Raw genomic sequence first — 15544 nt, forward strand, 5'->3', positions numbered from 1 at the left:
AAAATAAGAAGAAACACTGACAAAATGGAGATCAGTAACTTTGACCATTAGTCTATATAGCTCTTCTTTGGAGAGCAATTAATTTGCACTTACCTTAAGATTAAATGAATTATCCTCTGATGACCTTATTGATTATAAGTGGAACCTGAAATGGCCACCACAGCCTAAGATGACTAATGTGAAGATACAAAAGTCATAGAAGGGATTCATGCTTTACTTCCGTAAAGCAGTATCAACAACTTCCCCTGGTCAAGATGACAGACAAGTGCCAAAAATTGTCAAAAAAACCCCAGTTATTGTTTAAGTGACATGAGGTTATACTGTTGTGGCATACATGTGAAAGATTTTAAATGCTTTTTGAATGAACTATAAGCTGGATACATAAAGGTGAGCCTACTACATTTCAGATCCAAAACTTTAAATGAGATATTTCTTAACCTGTTTATGTTGTCTCTAAATACAGACAGTCCCAATGTTTACTGTACCAAACTTTTTATTATTTCAAACAAACTTCTGTACAAAAACATCAAAGCAGGCAAAGAAATTCAGTGACAGGCAAACAGCACATGACAACTCACAGAATGCTTTAAGGTTTACATTTTTATTATACAAGTGACAAATAGCTTTCCTCTGGGCTACTTAAAGATAAGACTTCACTGACAAATAATTGCAGGTAAGCATGTATTAACTTCAGTTACCAAAGCTCAACAGAATGACCCGTCATCAATCTAGATTTACCTAACTGGAAGTGGCTATGAACAAAGCAGAATTTTCCCTAATATACATTTTTAAATGTCCCCCCATTAAAAATGGAGCTGGTAAACAGTGGATTTACTACTGTGAAAAAGCAGTGTGATCACTGCTTCCAGAGAAAGAAAAAAACCTAGCGTGATTTCTAATTCTGATCCTGACAACAACATAGTTATCTGCTGCTAGAACTGGAGATGTGTGACATGAATGCTGGAGTTGCGGTGTTGTCCAGTATCACAACACATATAACATTGGCACCTATGGGTTCTGATCAGACTTGAGAAACTTCATAGTGGTCGTTCTGCTCAGAAATAAACTCTAAGGCGATCCCTACTCCAAAGAACTTATGATATTAATACTGTTTAAGGATTGAGTTCAATGACTCAATTCGTCACAACGCAGCAGAGTTTCAACAGACCTAATGCATCTTCAAAGCCTTACGGTTTTAGAAGTGATATGCGTGAAAATTCCAGTGAGCACACAAACCCTGATTTACATACATGGGAATAAGCAAATACAAATCTGAATCTGTGCACAAGCACTGGAGTTTTCACACATGCATGCAAGCAAAGTACATAAAATAGAACACGTTTTCAGAACATGACCTTCTGCAAGAATATGTACAGCAACTGCAGACCACCCAGAAGACACACTTAACAGAGCATGAGCACTTTGCTGCTTTTGGCAAAGTATTTCTATTCCGTTTACTGGAAAAATTACTAGAAAGTAAGAACAAACAACTCAGCAAGGAACGTAACTCCTTGAAGCATCAATCACATCTCAAAAACCAAGGAAGAGCAGTCAGCTGATATATATTTTTGTGTTGAATCATCTAATGAATAACACTATCAAGGAACTTGATGGAGTGCCTAAGAACAACTCAGCTCTTAACACTTATTTATATTATCCCTAGTTCGATGAAGCCAATTTGACACTAGGGAAGTTTGCTGTTACTGAAGAGTGTTTTGCTTTATACCAGTTTATATCAGAAAAAAATATTACTTACCAGGTAGAGCTGTCTGAGAGATAATGTTCATCACAATATATTTACAATGACAAACCTATTCTAGTTAAGTCAAAGCATTAGTATTTTCCCTTTCCTTTCTAAGTCTAATAAAATTATACAGAATTTTCAAAATATAGCAATGGTCTTAAAACACATTTTCTATTTATTTATATTGAATCTGAAAAAGGATATTAACTTCCTCAATTGTTGAAAGGTACAGGTTATACTTTATAAAAAAAGGTAAAATTACCTCTTTGCAATACATTTTTGGATGTCAGCCAGCACACAATCCTTAAAATTAGGTGGATCTCCACTTATTACAGGGAAGACAACATATTTTATGGGAGTGATGAACATTCAGGTATTCTCGTATTCATACAAATTTGATGAGATCCTAACTAACTGAAAAAAACAGCACGTGTTCTTAAAACATATCCAATGAATTTTATTTTCTCTTATATTAACTTCCTTCTTCTTTAAAGTTCCTTTTCTGTGGTATCTTTGACATTTCAGTTTATTTGATTTCTTTTGTCTTCACTACTACTTACTTCTCTGATAGAGAAGGTGTTTAAGGATTAAAATGCACAGATAAACTGTTGTAGCTGAAGTTTTTAAGTAAAAAAGTATTTTAAAAGTCAAAAGATAAAGGCTAGCATAAAAACTTAGGCTGCACTATATAAAGTCAGTCAGGTTATGAACAGATTCATGTATTTTAGCAATGTGAAGAAAACGGTTACGTAAATACACACAAGTATTAACATCAAACTGTATTAAATTATGTAAACATACACATCTTCTGTGATCAATACAAACATCTACTTGTCTCAGGATACTACTGCAGCATAGCTCGAATTTGCTTTGAAGTGGATTCATCATTCAGGTGTTTTGTAGTGAACCTAGAAATTACAAGGTAAAACAGTATTTTATAAAACGAACAGGGATTAGAAAAGTCTGAAAACTGCACTGCCTGTTATTAAAACAGTGCAGTTTTATTACACAAAGGAGGAACAGTATGTTCCTTTAGTCAGTGATCACTGGAATTTAACTGTGATAGTCTGGTGCTCTTTATCTTCTAAATACCCCTTGCAGTAAGTTATTCCCTGTTAATAGGTGGGGAATTGTGGCTAAATCCTGTTTGCCATCCATCTATGACACTGTCATAATTTTGGGTCAAAATGATCTCTCTTTTTCCAGTTAAAAGCCTCAAAATAAGTAAAATCATGGAAAGACATAAGAAACAGGGTAAATACTAAAGGGATTTAGGAATCTAGATTGAATTTTGGCATAATCTATAAGACTGATTTTAAACAGCTTTCTTAAATGTCCTGGGAGGACTGAAGAGCTTTAGAGAGGTTTTTTCCATTTAAGCCCAAACGTTCTCCACTGCTTATGTTTGTAGGGAGATCAATTATCACATAAGCTCAAAACACACCTGAAACCTGTAGGATTTAACTCCACATCAATTTTAATTCAAAAGACATGATAAGCAAATATGAAGGTGGTTATGGCTGTAGTTCTCACTCTATCCAAGCATTCAACAGCTAGAGAATTCAATACCACTCTGAAAAACTTGGTACTAAGACTCCCTTCTCAGCTTCAGAGCAGTGTCAGACCAATGTGCCTTGTTTCCCAAGACAGCACCTTAAACACTTAGTTACAGAATTGGGATTTAGGTTGCTATTTTCTTGAAGCTGTATCATTTAGCAAAATTAAAAAAAACACAAAAAACCAGTCGTCTTAAGAGGGAAGAGAGAAGGGAAGTATCAAGGGTTTAAAACCCAGTAATTCTACTCTTCGCTTCTAAAATGTTCTAATTGCTGGGGTATTTTATATAACAAATCTTAGCTTAGATACACTGTTTACCTTTGATGTATTGTTTACCTTTTAGATGGCTAAGTTTTAGGCGATAAAATGAACCTTAAGGGTCTCTGAAGAAGGACATTATGACTTCCAATATTAATAGCCATTGTTTATCAAAGTGAAATAGATTTGAAAGAAATTAATATTACTTAAAGAAATTAATATTACTTAAGAAAACCCCAGGTGATGAATGCAAACCTAATGGACAATTTTCTTAATTCAAGCTTCTAAGGTGGAAAGTCTTAAATGTGAAGAGATTGGAAGAAAAACAAAGAGGAATTTGTTAAGGCTGAATCAAACAATTATTCCACACATACCTGAGAGCATTCAGAAGTCCTTCCACAGTGTCAGGTGGTTGTTCCTTTAAAACTTTTATGCATCCCTTCATCTGGGAACAGAAGCATGCCACTATTGAACAATAATATATGAATTGTACTAGCTGAAAACAAGGAAAAATTTCACCATAGATAGGGTTTTTTCCTACTGTTAGTGTTGCTTTATATGATACAATAAAGCATTGTACCTTATTACAAATTATCTTAATTTGAAAATCTAACTTTTGAGAAAACAACCTCTACTTTAATAAGCATTTGTAGATAGTACATTATATGTAAAGTGTATATATTTTAACTTGCACATGATTTCTCCAATTCCAACAAAAAAAAATATCAAGAACAGTTGAGATAAGCTGAAATAAAAAAAGAGGTTTTGGAAGAAAGTTCTGCATCATTGCTGTCAGCAACTATCAGAAGAGACGTTTCAACTTTGACTTTTATTTTTATGCCTGCACACAAGGAAGTAATTCTCAGTATTCAGTTTTTAGTTGTAAGCCTAATCAGTGATAACTTATGATTTGTGTCATAACTAGTGGCTACAAATTTTATCTGAGACAGGAAGTCCATGATGTTGATTTTAAACACCACATTGAATGAACATCTTCATGGAGATTGTAAAAACCAGGCTGAAACTCTGTCCAAATTCACAAAAGGGGAAGTGAAGCAGAGAAAGCAGAGGTAGAACTCATTTGATCCACTATACAGACTCCCTATGTAGTCAGTAGAGCAAAATAAGAAATTCCTCTAACTTGTTCAGAATATACTTTCATATGTAATGAGTCATGTTCCAGAAGTACCTATTTCTTCCCATTGCTATGAAAATATCTAATAGCTACCCAGAAATTAGTCTAGATTAATTCCATCTTATTTAAAATGTCAGATTAAGACATGGCAGCATCAAGATTTGAAACTTCTGATTTTCCAAGTCACAATACAGTGCTAAATCTACATGCCAGTATTTTCTCTGCTGCTAAAGAGCAACTCTTCCTTATTATGGAAGTGGATGATGAAATACTTAACTGAAGTTAGGGTCCGTGTATTTGCCAATAAAAATTATTTGGAAAATGTTGATCAGCCTCCTGCACAATGACCAGCCTAACTGCCACTGATCACTGATCAGTTGACTCACTTCTACCTGGAAGATAAAACTATCTTTGCAAATAGCAGATCAGATTAAATTCTCAGTGCAGCAGCACATGTTTTCAAGTGACACAGTTACTTTTTCTGAACTAGAGAAACTCAAGACTCTATTCACATCATTCAGTACAGGTTTACATGTCCCATCAGATCAGGTCAGACAAATTCAAAGGGGACACAAATTCAAAACATTCTTTTCTATTTTTGTTAGAAACAGAATCTCTAAAACAGTCAAAAAAGAGAAGCTGTTAGGATGCCTAAGATAGAAGCCTGTAATTAACAGCTTGCAATACCATCTCTGGTCTTTAATGAGTAAGGAAAGGTTTGTTCCACGGTCCCTGAAGATTATCTTGAAATGGTTCCCAAGAGTGACTAGTTTGGAGAAAATAATTGTTTTTCACAGCAAAACATACTCATAATATGAAATATTAGAAGACTTTTTTTTTTTTGTATTAGAAAAGAATCACTAAACTAATCAGGCAAATTAAGATTCGGGACTATGTACTCATTTTTAAAAACTGAGTCATACATCTCCTGTCTCCCATTTATATCTAGCTAACCTTCCTGTAAGATTATGGGGCTTCAGGATAAATGTGAGAAACAAAGCACACACATTATATTTGATCTTATCAAAATTTTACTTGTGTTGCCTCTGTAGGCAAGAGACTGAATTAGCAGTCAGGAAGTCTGCATTCAATTTCTGGGCTCTATTTGCTGCATGACCTTGAGCAAATCAATTCACCTCTTTGCAACATATCTTTCCCTCTGTAAAACAAAGTCAAAAATGAGATGTGGTAAAATACTGATATCTGCAGACGAAAAATGCTAATGAAGGCTCAGTGTCATGGAGTGCAATAATATATATATATTTCTTTCCTTTCGAAGAAGGCTCTCTTATAAAGGGAGAGACTTAGCATCTTTTTTCATGAATTACAGATTATTTCTGCTGAAAGACGTGGCACATAACATTTAGGTTTGTAAAAACACGTAGCAAAAATAAGAGTACTTTTTTCTGTGTGCTTGCAGTATCTCAGATGAAAAAATAAGGTTGATTTCACTGTGACTGGTCATGCCAAAGCTGTAACTGAAGGCTCATTATCAACATTACAATAACATTTCAGTTCTGCTATTTCAGATCTCAGACAAAGCAGAGACAATATTGAATATCTGCTTATTTACAACGGAACTATTCCAAAGATTAACATTTTAGCATAAACAAATTACATGATAAATAAAAAATTATGACCATAGAACATATTCCAGGGTAGGTGTAATACAAAATTTTTTTAGTGTAACCATACAGCTGGCAGGAAAGCAAACTAAGACAAATGAGTATCTGTGTCTGGAAGAAAATACAAAGAAAAGACGACTGATCCTTATTTTAATTTCAAATAAGCTGATATATTAAAGTATGCAGGTGAAGACAAATTCTAAATTTTGCCATTCAAAAATAATTAAAATGTTCTATACAAAATCATAACCTTGTGCTGAAAAAAAGCTGCAGACTAGTATTTTCAAACCTACAGAGTATTAAAAAAAAGTCACTCTTACATCAATCTTTGATGTCTTTGAGAAAGCTCCCACAGGATGAACGTGATCATACAGAATAATAACTCCCACCATTACTCGCATGCAGAACATAAGGGTCTCTTCACTGGTGAATCTACTCCTGTACTCTCTGGAAAACAGAACAAAAGATATAAAGTCTCGACTTTTTACTAGGCAATTTTGCAAACTAGACTATGAGTGCATGAAATCTGAACTAAAATTGTATTTTAAGGTTGAAGATGCATCTTAGTAAAATTGTAAAGATCTCTGAAATGCGTAAGTCAATGTAGAAGAATGGTTAGAAAGCAAATGGATATGTAAAACCCTTCCAATACCCAATTCACAGTTCAGATCCTCACTTCAGAAAAATGTCTATGATGATGACTTCACAGAAGACTTCCACAATTCGTGAAATATGATGGAAACTGACTGCACTTCTGTTTAACCTTAGAAACATAGCATATCAGGACCTCAAAGGAAAGCTACTCTTTTTGCTTAAATTCCTACTTTAAAATAATTAACATTTAAGTGGGATCTAATTTCAGCAGCTGGTAAGTTCAGAGCTTCATCTAGGTGGATCATAGTCATTGCTTGATCTCTCTCTTCTAAGTCCATAGGCAACTTCAAAAACCCAGGTTCGCTGAGCATCTGAAATGTGGAGACCCACTAGATAGGACTGGACTGAACTAATTCCAAAGAGCCTTTCTTTGATTTTTCAATTCCAAAATAACAATATGCATGGCACAGTTAAGACAGTCGTTATCAGCTCTAATCCCCGAAACCATCATCGGGAAATGAAAAATGAACTACAGCAGAGAAAAACAGAAATCCTGAAAAACAAAAATTATCACAATTTTTCTAATAAATATTATTTTGAGTAGATAATACACAGATTAGTCTACTATCATTCATTGACTTTCAACATAAAACTTGGGTTTTTTCACTTAAACATTAAAAATACTAAAATCTGTACTGTACTACCTCTTAGTTTACAATAACTTGAATTTCTATTCTTATACAGCATCATAACATGAACAGATTTAAAGGTTACAGTTTGATGTGAAAATGCTTGATTATGCCACAATTAGAACTAAGTATCACATAATCTTCTAGTAGATGACTCACAACTTTGTTTCTCCACTTTTGCCAAACAATGAGCTGACACAAAGTTACTTTTCAATTACTACTTCTGTGATGTCCCAGATTGTGAGATGAATCCCACCTCCTATATATACTTCTCCAGAATTTTCATAAACAATCACAATGACCTCAAGAGTTCTACCCTTTACATGAACAAGTAATTCAAAGACAGGAAGAATACCTTGACTCTGCCTTGCATGTGTCTTCCACTCAAAGAGACCTCTAACCTAAAAAATACTCAACTAAATGCATAGGTAAACAATAGCAGTCCCACTGGCTATATCTCTGCTAGTAGATACGAATGAAATTGTACAGTTCCTATACAGCTGAACTTTCTCATACCCAGAATAAGATGGCTGCATCCAAAAAAGTTCTATTCAAATTATCCTCAAAATAGTGCCTGTGTATCATTTCCCAAAGCACTACTTGGAGGAGCCAAAACCTTGACTCTTAAGTGTGCTAATAACTGAGCAGCATGGGCAATCAAGAGAGTAGTTGTGGCCCTGGTTAGACAAGACATAGACGCCTATGAGTGCATAAGATTACACTTGTTTTTTAACCTTTGTTAACTCTCCGTAACAAAACTCAATGCTGAAAAAAATCTTAAGGTGGTTAAAATAGGAGGCAAGGCTTTCTAATACCAGATCATCCTTTGTATATAAAAGGCGTAACAACCAAGGCACACATACAGGAATTAATTTGGAAAAAACTATGTTGACCCCAGGTGGCTATTTAAAATAAAATACAAATTCTCTCACGCAAGAAAAAACAAGATTTAAGGTAAACTTACGGTGTTTCCAACATGACTTTACATACACTAGCCATAGTACTTAGACAGTCCGTTGTATTTTCAATTGGTAACGTTTTGTTCTAGAAGGGTTAAAAACAGCCAATGTTCAGTAAACCATCTTGTACAATTAAAATAAAGAATGTCTGCGTTAGACCTTTTCTCCCTTGTTACTTACTTCTGATACAAAATGTGTAGTTGCATTACTGAGTGTTTTCAGCATTGGTGTGGCTTCTGCATAAAACAGGGACATCCTATTTGCCATTTCATTGTTTACTTCATTCTCAATGTCTAGCTGATGAAAACATGAGAAAAAATAGTCAGTAAAACTCTTTAAAAACTTGTCAGCAGCAAGAAAAAGATACAGTATATGCTCATGTCAGCAAGAAGATTGTCGCATGAATAGTTCTACTCTAAACACTTCATCTGGACTGCTGATTAACTCGCGGTGTGAAGGAGAAAGCATGACAGCTAGAGAATCAAAAGAAAAAACATTACCACAAATGGTATAAATGCATACTGATAAACACCTCAGTGTGAACAGGAGATCAGATTTTATTTACTTACATGCATGTTGTTTATTCTGTTGCGACTTATTGTCCGCCTATAATAACTGAAGTCATTCTGGATTGCTGGGTTTCTCATCTTCAAGGAAGACCAATAGGAAATAATCAGTTTCAGTTCAAAATACATGGGAAAAATCAGATTGTATTAAAAGACTTTATTAACCTTAAGTTCATCAAAACGAAGAGTAAAATGTAAGATTTCTGCAAATTCTTTCGCTAGAGCCTGTTCCCGTTCCAGGTGCTGAGTTGGAGTGTAAGGTGGGCACGTCAAGGACTCCAGTAAGCTCTGCAGGGCTTTCTCTGAACAAAAATCAGAAGCACAAATTATATTCAGTCCACATTATGACAAAGTTTTAAGTAAGTATCTAAATATACTTTGTTTGAAGGGACAGAACCCTCTGAACATGCAGAGCCCTAACAGAAATGCTTTTTCTTACTATTCTACCACGAGAAACATTAGTCAAAGACACCTGCCTCTTCAGGCTCTCTGACATTTTCCTCTTCATTTTGTATCACTGAGCTCTCTTCCCTTTTTATTACCCTTTATCTGGGCTCCCTATCGAAAATTCTAGAGAAAGCATTTTTCTTGCATTCAGATATTGAACTCTTTCATCTTCCCCAATTAGCCATCAGCTCAGTATAGAGATTATTCTGGCATCTCTGTTACTAGAAGTGTACTCTTAGGCACTGATAGCAATGCAATTCAGCTCCCGCGGCTATAATTACTAGCATAACTCAAAAAGTGAAAGACTTATTAAGCAGGATGTTGCATAAGAATTCCCTTGCACTGCGAGCTCTCCTACTTCATATACACATTTTTTGCACACTGGTTCTCTTCCAGAGTCCTAATTCAAGGAGTAATTACATCATTTTTGCAGGGATGATAGCGAGCATAAAACATGCCCAACTTTTGCTTTTCACCCTGCAAGAGTTTATTGACACCCTTCTCCCTGTTATCCCTGTTTTTAAGTCGTCTCAAAATATTATTGGTTTACATTCCTTTTAAAACTCTGAAGGATCCAAATTACAAAAAATAAATGGCATTAGTACAATATGGACCATGAAGTGCAGAAGAGTGGCATGCACCAGAGAAAAAATTTATAGGGTTTTATCACGTTCTTTGGTTGTAGTCTATTTAGATAACACAGATTTATGTTACGTGACAGACTAACAAACTTTGATAATTTTGAAATGAAGATTAAAAATACGCCTTGATAAATGTAATTGGAGTTAAATGTCTGTTGATATAAAACAGAAAGAATAATAACCCTTTCAAAGACTGTGGAAAAAGAAACTTCCTATTTCTTTATATGTTTATAAAGTAGCCTAATAAACAGACATACTAAAACAGGGCTCACCTAATCTGAGTGAAAACTCATAAAAGCGCTTCAGCCTTACAACCAGAGGACATACTGAATTCCATGCTTTTTCTTGCAACTGGATATCATTGGGATTTTGTATTGCCTGAAATGAAATCATTGCTGTAAAGAACTGTAATATATGAACAACAAGCAAAAGGTGGTTTTAAATTTTTCTACTACATTATTTCAGAAAGTAAGTATTATAAAACATAGAACAATTACAAGAAATTATACATCACCAGAACAGGAAATTAGCAAATCCAAAAAATACCATGTTTTCCACCTTCCCTCTCCCCCTGTAACATACTGATTTAAAATTCTTCATTCCAATGCACCACTGACATACAGAAATACATTTTAACATATTCTTTGGGGAGCAAAACTATTGTAGAAGCATTAGGTAAGACCTTTTATATGACTACTGTTTGCAGAAATTGCCTTTTTTTTTTAAGGTTTTGATGTTTTTGAAATCTTCAACACATTCAGGTTCTTAAGCAACCAACAGCTCACGCTAAAATTGTGCTTTGGGACCAGTTTCATGGAATAAAATGTCTTATAAGTGGATGTAAAGTTATAATTTACTGTGGTTCATTATTTCACTTACACAGAAGAACAATTATTTTCAACTTTTTTTCACAGTGTACTTCTGACATCTGAGTATTATTTCCTCCATGTCCTTAACTTTGACTTCTACCATAAGATATATGAAATGAGGTATATGAAACTGTGTTTCTTAAAAGTGAAAAGTAATTACTAATTACTAATAGTAAACCTGAAAGAAGTTCAAACAGCCATAATTTAATGATTTCACAGTAGGGCTTTATATTCAGTGTTACATATAATCTGTAATGTATTTTCTAAATACAATTTTAATTAAGATTTTCGTATAATTTCATAGAATGTGTTTGGATACATAACAGAAGGAAGGAACACATTGAGCTTTGCTTGATTTTGCTTCCAAAGAACTGCCATTAACTTAAACATACATCTCTAATTTCTTGTCCAGCTCCTTTGTAAGCCTGAAGGTCTGCAAGCATACTTTCTGAGTCCTGTAAAACTGCACTGATCTGATTCCATACCTCCCGTTCTCCATCTGTGGGCTGTGCATCTAAGAAACAGAAAAGCAAAATGCACAAAGTCAAAAGGTAGCTGCAGTACAAATGCCAAGATTACTCAGTTCTACTTAACAACATTATCTCCAGCTTGACTATGTGTAACTCCATTCTGATGTGTTTTTTTAAAATATACAGTTATACTGCACAGCCATTCTGCTAACATCCAAGTTTCTGCTTTCTATAGCGAGGAAGGAAAAACAGTACAGTTTTTCTATCTATGGCTCATAATGCCTCTACTCAAAATGCATCATTTTAAAGTGAAGCAGTATCATAAAGCAATGTTATTAGAAAATAGGATAATGCATCAGTCCTTCAGTAAAAATGTCCCTCTCTTTCATGAGCTCCACAGCTTGATTACAAAGAATTGCTCTCTTTTCTTGCAGCTTGGGGATAAAATCAGGCCTTTCAGTGGATGGAGCAGTAGGAGATTATGCCACTTTGACTTTCCTCCAGGCTTCCTAACCAGAGTAATTTATTTCTCCTTTTGTAAAACACAGATACAGTACTGTTAAAAATAAACATTTTTCTTATGTATGTCAGATCATTCCTGCTACTAAAATAAATCCAGCTCTGTCACTGATCAGTTTTCACGGTGGGAGTGACCTGTAGACCTTTATTGTTCAGAGAAATGACATTTGGAAGTAGATCAATTTTCCCATTCAAATCCCATCCGATGGGATTTTCACAGCAGTGTGACACCAGGGAGGTCATCAACACATTAGACAAGGTAGAGATCTTCTGCCTCCTTTTGCTTTAAAACATAAAGACGACCAGCACTGACTAAAGACTGGATGACCTATATATAGAATTGTAGTCAGTATTTGTAGAAACAATCACATTGTCCCAGCAGATTTCTACAGAAACATAACTTTTGTTGTTGCTTTTGTTTGCTTGGTTTTTATTCCTTCTTAAATTTGTATTAGCTTGTAAAGATAGCATTTTAATTTTTATGGACAAAAAAAAAGTACTTCAGAGGTGAATCTTAGGACTTAAGGACTACTTGTTTGAATTAAAAGCAATAAGGTACCTTCAGTTCAAAACTCACCGATTAGGAAGAGCTACTGTACACATCTCTGTATTAATAGACAAGAACTATTAAAAATACTTTTTCTATTTAGTCTTCTCACTCTCCACCCATGTATCAGTATGGGATTCATTTACCCACCCCCCACTAAAAATGAACGAACCAGTTCACCTTGGAGAGTATGGAAAGAGTAGGCATTCTCTCCATGACGTTTCAGGTTAGGACAATTTGTTTAAATGTGTCAAGTTATCTATGGACCTTGCAGGAACAAGGCACAAATAGCTGAGACTTACATGTCTGTGGCTCTGAAGCAACTAATACTTAAAATCTTTCCTATATTCCTATGTCACCATGAGTCCCATGAGACTGGGCACATGAAACAATCCTTTTATTCTGGAAGTTTTCCCTAATCTTGTTTAAAAGACAGAACAAGTGAAAGTAAAAATAAACTGGGCTTACTCAGCTGGGTTTTAAATCCAAAATATTTCATGTAACTAAAAAATTCCACTAAGCACTGAAGGGAAAGACTATCCCAAACAGGAAAATTCCATCTGGGACACAGCTGTTGAACTGACCTATTAATCACATTAATTTTATAGTGATCCTGACTGGTTCTTTCCCCAAGCTGCAAGAAATTTCAGGTATATACTGTGTGAGGGGTCTGTCACCTTGTGATAAAGAAACAACAGTAAACGCTTCTAAGTTTAATGAAGGAAGTGGTAATCTTGCTAAACAGTTACATACCATAGAACAACAGAGTAGGAGGAAGGTAGGAGTCACCTATAAATCCATATCTATATTTTAATAGTTAAATAAGAGTTAATTAAAATAACATTTTCAGTGAATATTAAGACACAGAAGAGAGTAAGTAATTTATTAGCACAGTTCATGAGTGTAAAATTTGCATGTTCAGGTCACCTGAAGCATGGGTTGGTTAACAAGGTATTTCTATATTACTTTTTACAATTTACTTGCTTTAAGAAAATATTAGCCCCTAATAGAAATGTAAACACTATGGGCTGCTCAGCACTTTAGGACCTAAAAGTGGCCTTTAGTAACACCCTTTATCATTAGTCTTTTTCAGATTTTTTCCAATTCATCTTTTGGAAGTTGGGGGAAGGTTGAATATTTGAAACTCATTGAGCTTTCTGTAGTATCCCAGCACCTGGGGAAGTAGGAGTAGAAGGAAGGTAGGTAGGTGGAAGAGAGAAAGAAAGGGAAGGGAGAGGAAGAGAGCTGCAAAGGCTACAGAGCAACAGGCTTAGCTTGCATTTGCAGAAGCAGTTTATATTTATGCTGAAAGTGTTTAGCTTGAAAATAAAGGTAGGGAGGATGATTCAGGCTTTTTTTAAAAAACCATGCATTTTATGAAATATATATGTTATGCAAACAGATGTTCTGATAAAACCATGGCCATGTTTCAAAAGGGATTTTACATGACAATCTTGAAAAAAATGGTCAGCTAAATACCTGTAATTGATCACTTTGAAACATTTCATCTTGCTGTCAACAACAATAATAGCAACAATAACTAAAAGGAACACAGACTTCTTCAGGACAGATTTTGGCTTTTAAACTTGGTTTTCTATTCCAACAATACCAAAGCTATTTTCTCTGTTCTGAGTAAAAAAAATGCCATTCCTGAATCACAGTGTGAAACCACTGCTTGGCAGTGCTCACCTCTTATCCCCATACCACCAGAGAACCAGCAGGTGCTGAAGCAATTTGAGCCCATTTATAAATAAAACCATAGCCACTGACTATTACACACTGAATGCAAGCCCTCTCAATAATGTTACCATAATCACCAGACTTACTGCATTTCAAGTCTGAGTTTTTAGAGCACTCATCGCTAGCATCTTTAATAAGACAAACTATGAAACCCTTTCACCTCCCTTTGCCCAAATGTTTCTAATGTGAACCCTAAAACTGACAACTAAATGAACCCTCTATCAAATTAATTCAAGAGTCAGACCAGGCTTGACTCTTCCATATATAGATTGTACCAGCAAATTTTCATTTAGAAAGCAAAAATTTTAGATTTATGGAGAGAAATGCAATTTCATTGGTTTCATCAGAAATAACCAGGACATGGTAATTCAACTATTTCATGAACAAATGCTCTCTTTCATCTTTACACAGGGTCTATTCCATGCTTCAGATGAGGCTTCAGACTTCATAAAAAAAAAAAAGGGGGGGGGAAGCTGGACCCACTACAATCCATTTGTGGATGCATTATATTTCAGGTGCATGGCAGGGTGGGAAGGTGGAATCATCACTCTGTTCTTAGAAAAATTTGTTTAAAAAAACCCCCACCTTAACAGCACAAGGTATCTACCTCATTCTTCACAAAGTGTGCATTAGAAAAAACCACAGAAACTGCTATGTAGGTAAGACGTTAGTACTCACAGAACAAGATTAAATATAAAAAGAATAGATGTGAAGCCTTTACCAATACAAAATCAAGTATAACAATATCCAGTAATTAATTTTCATGAAGAGATAACAAGACAGTACTAAAAGAAGTGCTTCCAACCCACGCACCCTTTCTGTACCTGAAATGCAGACCAAAAGCACAGAACTTTATTCCACCCTCAGTCAAACTGGTTGCAGGGTAAGAAGATTCCCACTGAAGCTGGTTAGTGCTTGCATTTCAGTGAATGTGGAATCATACTTGTCAAAAAACCATCATGATCTCCTGGCCTCAACAGCCTAGCAAAAGAATAGTGTGTAAAACAAGATGTCTTACAGGCTCTGCTTTTGTGACTGGTGGAAAAAGAGAGCAGTACATGTATTTTACTGTATAATGCTGAAGTCCTATTTCAGGTTTGTCACCATGACAATGATTTTTCCCATTCTAATCTGGGACAAAATTAGATGAAAAGCTAGTTTGTGTCCTTAGAAAAGAGAAAAGG

The 15544-nt window shown here is 35.0% G+C and overlaps 1 protein-coding gene across 10 annotated transcripts in view; it reads right to left on the reverse strand.

Moving 5' to 3' along the window:
- Positions 1-475: 475 nt before the first annotated feature.
- The window catches only part of CYRIA (CYFIP related Rac1 interactor A), a 57287-nt gene continuing 42218 nt past the window's right edge, over positions 476-15544 (reverse strand). For 8 of the 10 annotated variants that reach the window (XM_074820097.1, XM_074820091.1, XM_074820095.1 and 5 more), the window contains 9 exons: positions 11477-11598; positions 10488-10593; positions 9293-9429; positions 9131-9208; positions 8742-8858; positions 8567-8646; positions 6640-6766; positions 3934-4004; positions 476-2652 (listed from right to left, as the gene is read on the reverse strand). In XM_074820097.1, the coding sequence (XP_074676198.1) occupies positions 2589-2652; positions 3934-4004; positions 6640-6766; positions 8567-8646; positions 8742-8858; positions 9131-9208; positions 9293-9429; positions 10488-10593; positions 11477-11527 (831 nt within the window). In that variant the 5' untranslated portion in view covers positions 11528-11598 and the 3' untranslated portion in view covers positions 476-2588. Of the gene's footprint in view, positions 2653-3933; positions 4025-6639; positions 6767-8566; positions 8647-8741; positions 8859-9130; positions 9209-9292; positions 9430-10487; positions 10594-11476; positions 11599-15184; positions 15301-15544 lie in introns of those variants that run through there. The other 2 variants (XM_074820098.1, XR_012622686.1) reach the window with 2 other exon arrangements.

The sequence above is a fragment of the Strix aluco genome, chromosome 3, assembly GCF_031877795.1.
Source record: "Strix aluco isolate bStrAlu1 chromosome 3, bStrAlu1.hap1, whole genome shotgun sequence".
NCBI lineage: Eukaryota > Metazoa > Chordata > Aves > Strigiformes > Strigidae > Strix > Strix aluco.